This window comes from Muscardinus avellanarius (assembly GCF_963383645.1).
Source record: "Muscardinus avellanarius genome assembly, chromosome: 12".
Lineage (NCBI taxonomy): Eukaryota > Metazoa > Chordata > Mammalia > Rodentia > Gliridae > Muscardinus > Muscardinus avellanarius.
In genome coordinates, this window is record NC_137798.1 from 6060506 (window position 1) to 6074103 (window position 13598).

Below are 13598 nucleotides of genomic sequence, written 5' to 3' on the forward strand. Positions count from 1 at the left end.
AGTTAGAAGTATAAGTAGAAATAATGGTGAAGAGCATGTACTTAAACAGATTCAGAAAAAATGTGGCACATTAGTAATGATAGATCTAAGAAAGCTGGAAATAAGCATAGGATTACTGTGTGCATTGTCTGCTTTGTAAAGGGGACATAGCCTGGGGTACTGAGCCCTTTCCTAGAAAGAATGAATCCTTATGAACTTGACTTTTTTTAACGTAAAATCTGGAGATATGGGACATCTGTTTTTCAGGACTAGGGAAGGATCACATGAGATGATGCAAAAATCACTTTGGGAAATATAAATTGCTGTGGAGATATTAATAAATATAAATGTTGACTATACACATTCTTAGAATGATCCGGTGGAAGGTATTACTCATTATGCCAGACATTGACGCTGAGTTTTTACATTTCTCTGATTACTGATGGCACCTTACTGTGTTTTTTGGCTAGCTATGCTACATTTCTACGCAGAACCAGGGCGGCAACCGTCATTCAGAAATACTGGCGCATGTACGTGGTCCGCAGAAGGTACAAGATTCGACGAGCCGCCACGATTGTTCTTCAGTCTTATTTGCGAGGCTATTTGACCAGAAATAGGTATCACAAGGTGAGGCCTTATTTTCCACTTTTTTATTGACATTAGTTAAAATCCACATCTGTGCGTAATACCACAGGTGCTGCTAGGACATAGGAGCTGTATGGAGACAGTTGAAATGTATTTTAAAATAGTAAATTACAAGTTAGGGATAGAACCCAGGGGCATTCTACCTCCGAGCTACACCCCAGCCCTATTTTTTATTCTTTTTTTTTTTTTTTTTTTTTTTTTGGTGTACTGGGTTCCTGGAAATCCTTCTACCTCCGGGTTACACTCCCAGACCTATTTTATATATATATATATATATATATTTTTTTTTTAAATTTGGAAATAGGGTCTCTTAAGCCAGCAAGGCTGGCTTTGAACCTGTGTGATTCTCCTGTCTCCGCCTCCCAAGCGCGGGGATTACAAGTGTGTGCTACCACTCCCGGCTTCTTTACTTTTGAAACAAGGTCTCACTAAGTTGCAGAGGGCCTCAATAAGTATCTGAGGCTTTCCACAAACTGAGAGCCTCAGGTTTCAGTCTCCCGAGCGCTGAGATTACAAGCATGCGCCACCATGCCCGGCAATTATATGTATTTTCAGCAAAAACATAGAACATGAAAATTTCCCTTCTTGCCAACATGATTTAATTATGACGTGAAGTTGTGATGTACCAACAAGAACAAAAAGAAGTCTTGGTAGATTTAACTTTATATCAAAAGTTTCTTAAAATTAAAAAAACATTTTTCCACATATATAATTAACAATAAATTAACATTCTGAAATTTGATTTTTTTTTTTTTTTTTTTTTTTTTTAGTTTTTAAAAATATACTTTTATAAACCAGGCATGGTGGCGCATGCTTGTAATCCCAGTACTTGGGAGGCTGAGACAGGAGGATCGCAGGTTCAAGGACAGCCTCAGCAAGTAGTGAGACTCTCATCAACCTGGCAAGACCCTGTATCAAAATATAAAAACTTTTGAAAAAGGCTGGGAGTATAGCTTGGAGTTTGAACCCCCCTGAGTTTTATCCTCAGTACCACAAAACAATAAAATATACTTTATTGGCACCTCATACTCATACGTCCTAATGAGGTTCAGAGTGACGGGGACGTACACACACGCGTACTTGGTGCTTCCCTGTGGACCCGCCCCACTTCCGTCTTTCCCCGTGTTTTTGTGATTGGAATTGACAACTTCATAATGTACCAGCATTATTTGAGCTGTCGCTCACCAGGCCTCCTCGCCAGACCCCCTCCATCGCCCCTGGAGTCTCCTCTGTCTGAAGTCCCTTCTCTCTAGCTTCCACATATGAGATAAAACACAAGCGTTTGCTTTCTGAGATGGGCTAAGCTCACGGAGCATAATGTACTCTAGTTCTATCCACTTTTCTGCAAATGACATAATTTTTGTTCTTTATAAATTGAGTAAAATTCTATTGCATGTATAAGCACAATTTTGTAATCCAGGGGATACCTAGGCTGGTTCCATGGTTTGGCTTTTGTGAATCGTGCTGCTCTAAGTCTGGACATGCATATATCTCTATTAAGATTCTGACTTCAGCACTTCGGGTAGGTACGGAGGGTGGTGCAGCTGGGCTGTGTGGTAGCTCCATTCTCAGGCTTCTGGGGAACTGCCACCAGGATCCTCTGAGCAGCCAACTTACAGTCCCATCATCGGTCCTGGAGAATGTGCATGTGTTAGCAAGACCCTCTTTCAAAAAAAAAGTAGAAATAAAAAAGGCTATATTTGTAGCTTGGAGGTCGCATGTCCCGGGTTCAATCCCCAGAACCCCCCCCCTCAAAAAAAGAAAGCAAGGAAAAAGAAAATGTGTATATAGCCTATGCTAGACCATCTTTAATGGCAAGAAAATTAATCTCATAAGGTAGCCTTTTTTCAGTTTAAGGGAATATCATGACTTATATTTTTAGAAAATATAACATTAAAATTAAGAGCTGGGCGTGGTGGCGCACGCTTGTAATCCCCGTGCTTGGGAGGCGGAGACAGGAGGATCGCACAGGTTCGAAGCCAGCTGCGCTGGCTTAGGAGACCCTGTTTCCAAATAATATATAAAAAATAGGTCTGGGAGTTGTAACCAGGAGGTAGAAGGGTTCCATCCCCAGTACCACCAAAATTAATTAATTAATTAATTAAAAGTAACAGTATTTATTTCACATCTTCATACTTTTTGCTTTCCTTTTCAAGCCCCATCCTTCCCACCTTTGAATCTCATAAGTGGATTGATTTTTTATTTAAAACAGGAATTAGAAATCACACTGTATTGTTATTCCTCAATATGGCCAACAAGAGTGTGTTTGTTTTCTTTCTAGGGGAAAGCATCAGTATATCAGTAAACAAGTTTTAGTCCCTCAAGTTCGGGCTCTACAGACAGCCTGCTGGCCACGCCCCGTGTCGTCACTCACTCCTCCTCGGCAGCGAGGCGGTGCCGGCTGAGGGTCGGGGCGCAGGCTGGAGATTGAGCTCAGGGTACAGCACTTGGCTATCAAGCGCAAGGCAATAGGTTCCATCCTCAGTATTGCAAAAAAATAGAAAAGGAAAGGAAACCAGAAGCAGTGGAGAGATCTAATTTTAACATTTTGTAGTTCACAGTACCTGATTCGGGTAGCTTTATCTGGTGTTAACAAAATCACACCAAGAAGAAACCTAATATATATTTTCTCTTTTTTTTTTAATTCTTATCCTTTTAGTAACCGGGTACCTTTTATATAGACAGCTTCCACGTGTGTACTCTGCTTATATCACATGTGACTTTAACATTTTTATATATGTTTCTCAAGTCACCTTACAACGTCCACTTTGTGTTTTTTTGGGGGTCTGGGGATGGAAGCCAGGGGCATTCTACCTCCAACCTACACCCCCAGGCCTATTTTTTATTCTTTATTTTGAAACAGGGGCTCACTGAGTTGCAAAGGACCTCACTAAGTAGCTGAGGCTGTTCGTGAACCCACATCCTCCTGTCTCAGCCTCCCGAATGCTGGCATGACGAGTATGTGCCACCACGCCTGGCTGACCTTTTAAATCAATTTTTAAAATAACATTATGCCTCCATACTTCTGTGGTCTATATATTCCACATATTACTTCCTTGTTGAGGGACTTCTGTGTCTTTCCCTTTAGGTAGCTACCCGTGATTCTCAGCGTGGACATGGTTGGTAGGGCTGACCCTGGGGTCGAGGCCGAGCCCTGACCTTACGCGCCTTCACACTTTTCTGCAGATACTCCGCGAGCACAAGGCAGTCGTCATCCAGAAGTGGGTCCGGGGCTGGCTGACTCGAGTACACTACAAGAAGAGCATGCACGCCATCGTATACCTTCAGTGCTGCTTCCGGAGGATGATGGCCAAGCGTGAGCTGAAGAAGCTTAAAATCGAGGCTCGCTCTGTGGAACGCTACAAGAAGCTGCACATTGGCATGGAGAACAAGATCATGCAGCTTCAGCGCAAAGTGGACGAGCAGGTGTGTTGCTCTCAGGCGCTCTGGAAGCCAGCGTGCCTGAAGACACCCGCCAGGATTATTTTCAGAGTTGTTTCCTTGGACTTTCCCTTCGGTCTAAGCAAAAAGTAAAACAATGACAGAAATGAGCGTGTTAAAATGACGAGCTTGCTCCTTAGATTGCGGTGGCGAGGAATGAGGCAGGATGTATTGTAAGACACCCCAACCTTCATCCACCCCACGCCCCGTGACAACAGCCACTCTGTCCTTCATACTTCACAGAACTCGTCCACATTAGCATTTATTTGCATGTGGCATAATATTCCTTTTGTAGATGAATTGTTTAGCACTGAAATGGAGAAAGAAGCAGGGAGATGTCCATGCTTCTGAGGAACTTACAGTCTATTTGCACAGATATAAATTGTTTAGAAATTGTTACTAAATAAAAGTTTGGCCTATATAGATGACATAAAGATAGTAAGAAAATGTAAATTATAAGGATAGCAAAGAAAAACAGGACATGGAATGAATTGAGATTTATCAGAAAGGTTTTCTGAATGAGGTAAAAGAAATTTTGAGTTACTAAACAAAAATTTGAAAAAAAAATTGTGATTTTTAGTTCATTTTATCATTCTTATGTGTCATTTAGCTGGTACATGATTTTTAGTGTCATTCTGATCGATTTTCAAAAGCAAGTATATCATCTCGTATTTCTGGATTAAAAATCAGGAAGTTAAGAATTTGCTGTGTAACTTGCCTTGGATTATGAGAAACCACAGCTACGTTGCATATCACATACCATAACCAACTGCGGTGCTGCACACTGCGAAGTATAGACGTTGAGACGACGGGAGCTAGTGTCCACATCCCTGTCCACTCCTCCAAGGACACGTGCTGTCATCTTGACCCGGCCACGTAGCTCCACGTGGGCATCGCGCAAGGAGAGCTGGAAGCGCGTTGGGGTTACAGATTTGGTTAGATACCAAGTCAAAGCCATGATGACACAGCATGAATTCATTAATGTGCATTGCTCTCACTAAATATATTTGGCTTTTCATATTATAAATGCATATTTACTAATCGATACTTGTGTGTGTTTAAAGAATAAAGACTACAAATGCCTCATGGAGAAACTGACCAATCTGGAAGGAGTATACAACTCTGAGACTGAGAAACTGCGAAGCGACTTAGCACGCCTGCAGCTAAGTGAGGAGGAAGCTAAGGTCGCCACTGGACGGGTGCTTAGTCTACAAGAAGAAATTGCCAAACTAAGGAAAGACCTGGAAAAAACGCAGTCAGAGAAAAAATCCATTGAAGAACGAGCAGACAAATACAAACAAGAAACTGAGCAGGTAGAAACTAATGTCCATTTTTATCCACTCGCCACGCAGAGTCAATTGACTGTCATCCTTATCTGATCCCTGTGGCTCAACATTCATTTTAATTGACGGTGTAATAAAATTTCAGTTTGTTTACTATTCACTTTAGTGCTTCCCAGGAGCTCCTCCCATATGAGAACTGAATAGGCTATAGGTCTTTTGGTAGAACCTTTTGACTCTAGTAAGAACAGAGGCAAAGTAGTATTTTTTTTTAACAATTTTTTTATTGAACATAAATAGTATACATTTAAACTATATTTGGTGTCCTCTCCCCCCACCCCCATTTTCCCTTCCCCCCTCCCACCAATGGTTGTCCAGGGTAACCATGTCATATTCATAATTTTACACATATTCAGATGTAGACCCTCATTAATCAAGATCAGCCTTCCTCCTCTCCTATCTTTCCATTCAAGCTTTGCTGGTATTTCCCCTCCATTATCTGGAGTCCCACTGGTATCCTCTGTGTTTCCTTGTTGGGCATATTAGAGGAAACATTTGTACCTTCTCCTTCTGTGTTTGGCTGATCTCACTTAACATAATGTTCTCCAGGGCTTTCCATCTTCTTGCAAATGATATAATTTTGTTCTTCTTTATGGCTGAGTAGAATTCCATTGTGTGTACTTCCCACAGTTTTGCAATCCATTCATCTGTTGATGGTGGTCTGGGTTGGTTCCATATTTTGGCTATCACAAATTGTGCTGCTATGAACATAGGTATGCATATGTTGCTGTAGTTCTCTGAATTCAGCCCCTTTGGAAAGATACCCAGGAGTGGTATAGCTGGATCATATGGTGGATCTATTCCCACCTTTCTTAGGAATCTCCACACAGATCTCCATAGTGGCTGAACTAGTTTGCACTCCCACCAACAGTGTAAAAGAGTTCCTCTTTCCCCACATCCTCTCCAGCATTTGTTGTTGTTTGATTTCTTTATGCTTGCCACTCTGACTGGGTGCGCTGCTATTACTGGACACAGGTGTGGGTGGGTGCAGCTGCCTAGTGCTTGCTGCTGTGCTCCTCCACGGTGCATTGGGCTGTGTTTTAGACTAGAACTGAGTATCAGGCTGCCGGGTGGGCGGGAACTCCCAGCGGTGGGCCAGGGGCGCGGGATAGGTGCACAGGTGTCCGGGGGGCACAAGCGCTGCGAGGTGTCCAGCAATGATCTCTGCCTCCCACGGGCCGTAGAAGCTGGGTGCCTGAAGAGATCTCACGGGCTCACAGAGCTTTCGCTGCCTGGAAAGCAGGCCTACGGCAAGGTGGGTGTCTGGGCTCCAATGGGGGGCAGGAGCTAGGCACACAAGGTAGGCTCCGATTTAGGGGTGGGGGTGGCGCAGGCACTGACTACTAGCGGGGGTCTGGGGCGCAGACAGGGTGTGCGAGGACAGTGCTGGGTTTTGAGGTGTGGGACAGATGCCCCGGGCCAGTGCTGGGCCTGGGGCGCACGCTAGGACCCGCACTTTCCCTGGACGCACTCAGGTACCTGGCTTCCTTGGTCAAGGCGTCCGTGGGAGTCTCTGTGCCGTTGTGATCCAGTCGCTGGTGAGTACACAGAATTCTGACGTGGGTGCTGCTCGCTGCTTAAGATGAGGCCCTATGTCCGTTTTCAGTCTCGGATTATCTTGCCGCGGTGGTTTCAGTCAGGGCTCAGGAGTGCAGTTTGGGCGGGCCGGCAGCCCGCCGGTGGGAGTCCCAATTGTATCTGCAGTAGGTCTGGTGCCCGATCTTTGTTCTTCTTCTTCTTCTTCGAGTTCAGGGTTTCTGCCGAGGTACCTGGATCTGTTTTGGTTCCTGGGATGTATTTATTTTGTTGATTAAGACACTGCTAATCTAAGTAGTTGAACTTTATTTGTTTCAGCTACAGAGAAGTGCTGTGTCCCTCAGTCGCCATTTTTGCAAAGTAGTATTTTAAAAATGGGATTAATGGCCAACACCTACTGTCTTAGTCTGTTTTCTGTTGCTATAATAAAATACCTGGAGCTGGGTAATCGATAAAGAATGGAGGTTTATTTACCCCCAGTTCTGGAGACTGGGAGTCTGTGAGCATGGGAGTAGCATCTGGTGAGTCTTCTTGCTGCATCATAACATGGCAGAGGAATCACATGGTGAGACAGAGCAAGTGTGCCACACAGAGCTTGCTTTTATCACTAAGCCACTTCCTCCATAACCCATGGAACCAGAGTGGGCTAATCCATTCTCAAGAGCAGAGCCCTCATGACCCAGTCACCTTATCTCCAAATGTGCCTCTGACACATGAAATCTAGGGGACACATGCAGACCATAGCACTCACCATGCACCCTTATTCTTTAAAGGTGGTCTTATGACTCCTTAAGCAGGGATAACATGATTACTAAGCAAATCAACTAATCAGCTGTCAATGCCTAATACTAGGGACACTTAAGCCTGCATTGAAACTGTGTTCAGAAGTCTATCTAAGAGAAATCCAGATGTCTACTCTACATGTTGATTGCAGCCAAGAGTCACTATGCAGATAGAACCCGCTAAAAAAAATTCTTATAGACAAATCAGTGCTTCCATGCTATAGATTTAATTGATATCAAAACTTTATTAAGTACAGAAAACAGTACATGTAAAGTATATTATTTAACCATTTCTAAAAGTACTTCAATATCAGGCTTACTCAAAAATAGTAGTTGATTTTGAGAGAGTGTGCCGAGATGACTGTCTGTAAATGAAACAGAGTTGACTGCACGAGCTGCAAATGCTGGCGAAATCCTGATGCTCCCCTTCTGTTGTAGAGCATTTGAACTTGGTGGGAAGACTCCCCTTTACTCTAAAAGCCGTGTTCTTGCCTTTCTAGTCTGATAGAATAGTGCACATGAGCAGAGTCAGATTTCTCCTTTCTTTTTACTTTATTCTCTCTACTCTTCACAGGAATAGCTGTAGGCACTACCACTAAATCTTTTGATGGAGTGTAGGATAGGGAAAAAATGAAACCACTTTACTATGACAGCCAGCTTCATGGCTAAGAAAAGGACATTCTAAGACTAATCAAGATTCCTAGAAAGTGAATGGGAGTTGAGATTGTTTTTTGTTTTTTATTTTTCTGTTGGGGATTGAACCTAGTAGTGTTCCGCTTGCAAGCTATGCTCTCAGCCCGTTTGTAATTTTTTTGTTTTGAAACAGTCCTGCTGGACTGCTGAGAGCCTCACTATGTTGCTGAGGCTAGTTTTGAACCTGTGGCCCTCCTGTCCCAACCTCCAAGTACTGGGATTACAGGTGTGCAACACCATGCCGGGCCTAGAGCTGATTTTTAACCAGGAGTATATCAGAATCTTTTGGAGAGTTTTTAAAAGTGACCTGCCCAATCTCCGGAGTATGAGATAGGCACCTGTATTTTGAAAAAGTGCTACAAGTAACTGGTTGCACACCCCTGACCAGGAACAGCTCCTCTTAAGAGCCCACAGGGATCTTGGGCCTTCCTAATAGTGGATATTCATCTCAGGCCATATCAGTACAGAGAGAAGAGTGAAGAGACAAGGTCATCAGAGGGGTACTTTATAGGTTGACTGTGTTCGTAGCACAGGGCCGCTACCTACTCCCTAGTCTCCAGGGATCCTTAGTCACAGAACCCTCTTTCCCTGTCAGTAACCCCTGTGTGCTGAGAGGTTTTCTACCACCTTTCTCTTCATTATTGATAATTTCATTGTTCCTGGAGTTTAGAGAAAGGAATTCATATTTTGCTAATCACAAGCACACATTTTGTTTTTAAGATGTTATGTACTAGCCGGGCGTGGTGGTGCACGCTTGTAATCCCAGCATTTGAGAGGCTGAGACTGGAGGATTGTGGTTCACAGACAGCCTCAGCTACTTAGTGAGGCCCTCTGTAACTCAGTGAGACTGGTTTCAAAAAATAAAGAATAAAAAATAGGGCAGGAGGTGTGTAGCTTGGAGGTCGAATGCCCCTGGGTCCATCCCCAGACCTGCAAAAAAAAAAAAAAAAGATGTTATGTACTTTCACAAGTTACCTAGTAGTGTTCCGCTTGCAAGCTATGCTCTCAGCCCTTTTGTAATTTTTTTGTTTTGAAACAGAGTCCTGCTGGACTGCTGAGAGCTTCACTATATTGCTGAGGCTAGTTTTGAACCTGTGGCCCTCCTGTCCCAGCCTCCAAGTACTGGGATTACAGTACTTGTTTTCTGCTCCCTAGGAATCCTTATCTATCTAGACATGAGAAAGTTAAAGGTCAATGCTTTTTTTTTTTTTTTTTTTTTTTTTTTTTTTTTAGTTTTATTTTTGTGGTCCTGGGGGTTGAACCCAGGGACCTTCTACCTTCAGGCCACACTCCCAGACCTATTTTATATTTTATTTGGAAACAGGGTCTCATTAAGTTCCTGAGAGCCTCACTTAACTGCTGAGGCTGGCTTCGATCCCACATGATCCTCCTATCTCAGCCTCCCGAGTACTGGGATTACAAGTGTGTGCCACTACGCCCGGCTAGAAGTCAATGCTTTTTAAAAAATCATAGTAAAATATGTGGAATATAAAATGGGCTTTTTTCACACATGTGGTTCTGTGGCAGTAAGTGTACTGACATGGTTACAAGGTCAGTGCTTAGTTAAAAATGAAATGAAGCCGGGCGTGGTGGCGCACGCTTTTAATCCCCGCGCTTGGGGGCAGAGACAGTAGGATCGCACTGGTTCGAAGCCAGTCGTGCTGGCTTAAGAGACCCTGTTTCCAAGTAAAAAAATAAAAAATAGGTCTGGGAGTATAACCCGGAGATAGAAGGATTCTATCCTTAGTACCACCAAAAAAAAAAAAAAAAAAAAAAAAAGGAATAACGCTCTTAAAAGGATGTGAAAAGGAAATTATATTTTTCAAGATATATAGTAAGGAGCATCAGAAGGTCTAAAGTGAATTGCCAGGCGTGGTGGCACATGCTTGTAATCCCAGCATTCGGGAGGTGGAGACCAGAGGATCGTGGTTCACGGCCAGCCTCAGCTACTTAGCAAGGCCCTTCACAACTCAGCGAGACTCTTTCAAAAATAAAAAGACTTGCCAGGTGTGGTGGCGCATGCCTGTAATCCCAGCGCTTGGGAGGTGGAGACAGGAGGATTGCGCAGGTTCGTAGCCAGCCACGCTGGTTCAAGAGACCCTGTTTCAAAAATATAAAATAGGTCTGGGAGTGTAGCCCGGAGGTAAAAGGGTTTCCAGGAACCCTAGTACCATCAAATAAATAAATAAATAAAATAAAAAGACTAAAAACTAGGGCTGGGGTGTGGCTCAGAGGTACAATGCCCCTGGGTTCCATCCCTGGTACCACACACAAAAAAAAAAAGGGTGTAAAGTGAATTTTCAAAACTTAAAAACATTCATCTCCTTCTTAACATAATCTCTCCATTTTAAATCCTGAATACATTAAAATGAGATACACTGTATCTGGCCTGAAATTACAGAATTATTAAGTATATTAAAATTTCTAGCATTATATGTAAACTGAACTATTAACATAATTTAAAAACTAAATATACAGGAAAGACACTAATGATATAAGGGATACTTTACATTCTGAATCATGTGCTAACACAACACAGCTTTCAACCTGTTGGTAAAAGATCAAATAATAAAAATATATTGCAACGAATTTTTCAAAATGAGCTGAAAAATTTCACATGGACTTGTTAAAATATGGGATTGTTGAAACATCCCAATCCAGTGTTTAGTCTACTGTGTTAAGCAGCAGTTATTTCAAGAAATAAGAGTCACAGTACGGTATTTGTGTATGGTATAATACAGGCCTAGCAATTATAGATGTATTGTGTAAACTGTGATTTTGCTAGTTGACAAAGCATCCCTTTAAGTTTTATTTCGGCTGGAGCCACAGGCTCAGTGCAGACTGGACACCAGACATCTCTCATTTATAAATTCACAACACATAGCACATAGTCTTCCAGTAGATGTACAGTTAAAACGTAGGTTCTTCCATGGTCTCCGGTAACATATCAGAGTCTCCAGTGGCTTTGACAGCAGTGTTCTTGGATGTTTCCTGAATTTCTCCGCCTATTATAAATTCAACAAGGATAAAATACGCCTTTTAAAAATAAAAGATAATATCCAGCTCGCACACATTTCCAAAGTATTTGTCCAGCACTTCACATAACCATGTACAATCTCTAGTGTCAAGAGCTCGTTGTCTTGATTTTCTACTGCACAGCAAAAATATATTTTTTCTTTTTTTTTGGTGGTACTGCAGGTGGAACCCAGGGGATTTTCTACCTCCGGGCTATACTCCCAGACCTATTTTATACTTTTTTTGGAAACAGGGTCTCACTAAGTTGCTGAGAGCCTCACTAAGTAACTGAGGCTGGCTTCGAACCTGTGCGATCCTACTGTCTCAGCCTCCCAAGTGCTGGGATTACAAGCGTGCGCCACCACGCCCGGCTTGCACAGCAAAAATATAAACTAGCATACCTTTCATAAACAAGTTTTAGCCCCTTCCAGTCAGTAAAACTGCTCATCCTGTGCCCTCTAGAGAGGATGATCTGGACAATTTCCCGGTGATCTTTTTCCTCTCTTTGTCAGGAAGGGTAGTGTACCATTTCAGCAGCCACAACTTACCCTGTCGAATGAAGAACAATATGAAACGTACCACAGGGGCCAGGCCCGAGCTCAGCGGAGGACGTGGGGGCCAGGCGAGCCAGCGCAGGAGCCTGCGGGCTGACAGGCGCGGTGGCCGCCTCAGACCATGGCTGTTCCCACAATCATTTATTTTATTTCAGGATTGTAATTAGGGAAGATATCCAAAGAAAGTATAGAACTTAAGTGTTCTGACGCCTTAGAAGCTGCTATCTAGGCTAAGGCTTTAATTTTGCCTTTTAATTGAATATAAGGGACATTCCCATAGGTTATGTGTTGTACAAACTCTATTAAGATTTAGAGAGATCGAGAGATACAGTGTCTACAACATCACTCATTACCCTAAACATGCTATAATAGGGATCAGGAGCAATAGCAGTAATTATTGTTGCTACTATATTTTTAAATCTCTATGTTCCAAGAACTCTTAGTTCCTTGAGAGATTTGATTTCTTTAAAATCAGCCTAATGTATTTTAAATGATTGTTTATTGGGCTTACTTTGAAAATTTATTACCTCTCACTGCAGCCTAAATAGTAGATGCCTTTCCTTTTCCTCTGCCCTCAAAGGGTGTGTTTGCTGCTGTCGTCATTATTGTGAATACGTAATCCTTATGCTTCCTAGAAAGAAACTCTACCTGATCAGGTACTATGTGATCAGATCTGTTAAGGAAAATAGCTCAGGCTATTCTGTCCTGGTATGTGTTTCTGAAGTCTTATCTGTGCCTTTTCAATGTCAGTTTTAAGGTCTGGTGTCACTCATATTGGAATGGCTAGGGACCTTCCAGTGCTTTTCCCAAGTCAAGGTTTGCTTGCTGTTGAATTCTATAAGAGACTTTTTAAGAACATAATGGAAAAATGTTCTCTGTGGCTCATCTCAGCAGACATATTTCAGAGAAAACGGTCAGACAAAAGCAGAAGAACAGAAGGATAAATTCGTCAGCTCCTTGATTTAACTGTTATTTGAAGGAAATAGTCTGGAGTAGTATCACTGGGCTTTCAATGTGGACTGCTTCCTCAGATTAATGATATGATTATGGCACCAAATTGAAGAGTACGCATCATTTTGATCACTTTTGTGGTTTAATTATTTTTTTAAAAAATATGGAAGAACTCTTTATTTTTTCAAAACAAATTTTGTAGCACTGACCTTTCATGCATATCTATGACAGTTTTTCTAGTTCTGTTCCAGTATTTTTGGATGGAGGCACTTCTTGGTAAATGTCCTCTGTTGTGGCTAATTCCATATTAGACATTGCTCAGCATCAGACTTCATGTCACTCACAGAAAATGATCTGTGTGTGTGGCATCCTGGGCTAACTTTGGGAACTTTGGAGGACATCGTGTGCGGGCATTGGCGGAAATAATCATTATGTTTTCTTTGTATTGTGCAATTATAATAAAATACTGAATGAAAAACAAGATAATATTCAATTTGTATAAAACTTCAAAATAAGATGTTTAAATTTTTTTAAAAATCATGAGTACACATAAGTTTTGTGCTACGGTATTAAGATGAAGCGATGTTATCGGTGCTCTGAGAACAGAGATGTTTAAGCTGCAAAATGCAAATTACTTTACAAAATACAAATTGATTTACAAA

At 42.2% G+C, this 13598-nt stretch overlaps 1 protein-coding gene and 1 pseudogene across 2 annotated transcripts in view; one reads left to right on the forward strand and one right to left on the reverse strand.

Annotated features, from left to right (window-relative positions):
- Positions 1 to 13598, forward strand: part of MYO5A (myosin VA) — a gene marked incomplete at both ends in the record, with an annotated part of 127810 nt that overhangs the window by 65351 nt on the left and 48861 nt on the right. The window contains 3 exons of the mRNA XM_080707005.1: positions 450 to 606; positions 3811 to 4050; positions 5130 to 5378. Of these exons, the coding sequence (XP_080563131.1) occupies positions 450 to 606; positions 3811 to 4050; positions 5130 to 5378 (646 nt within the window). The remainder of the gene's footprint in view (positions 1 to 449; positions 607 to 3810; positions 4051 to 5129; positions 5379 to 13598) is intronic.
- On the reverse strand, positions 11327 to 13156 carry LOC308271504 (AP-1 complex subunit sigma-3-like; annotated as a pseudogene). The gene is made up of 3 exons: positions 13146 to 13156; positions 11810 to 12110; positions 11327 to 11567 (listed from the first exon to the last, which is right to left on the reverse strand). The product of its transcript is annotated as an AP-1 complex subunit sigma-3-like (transcript).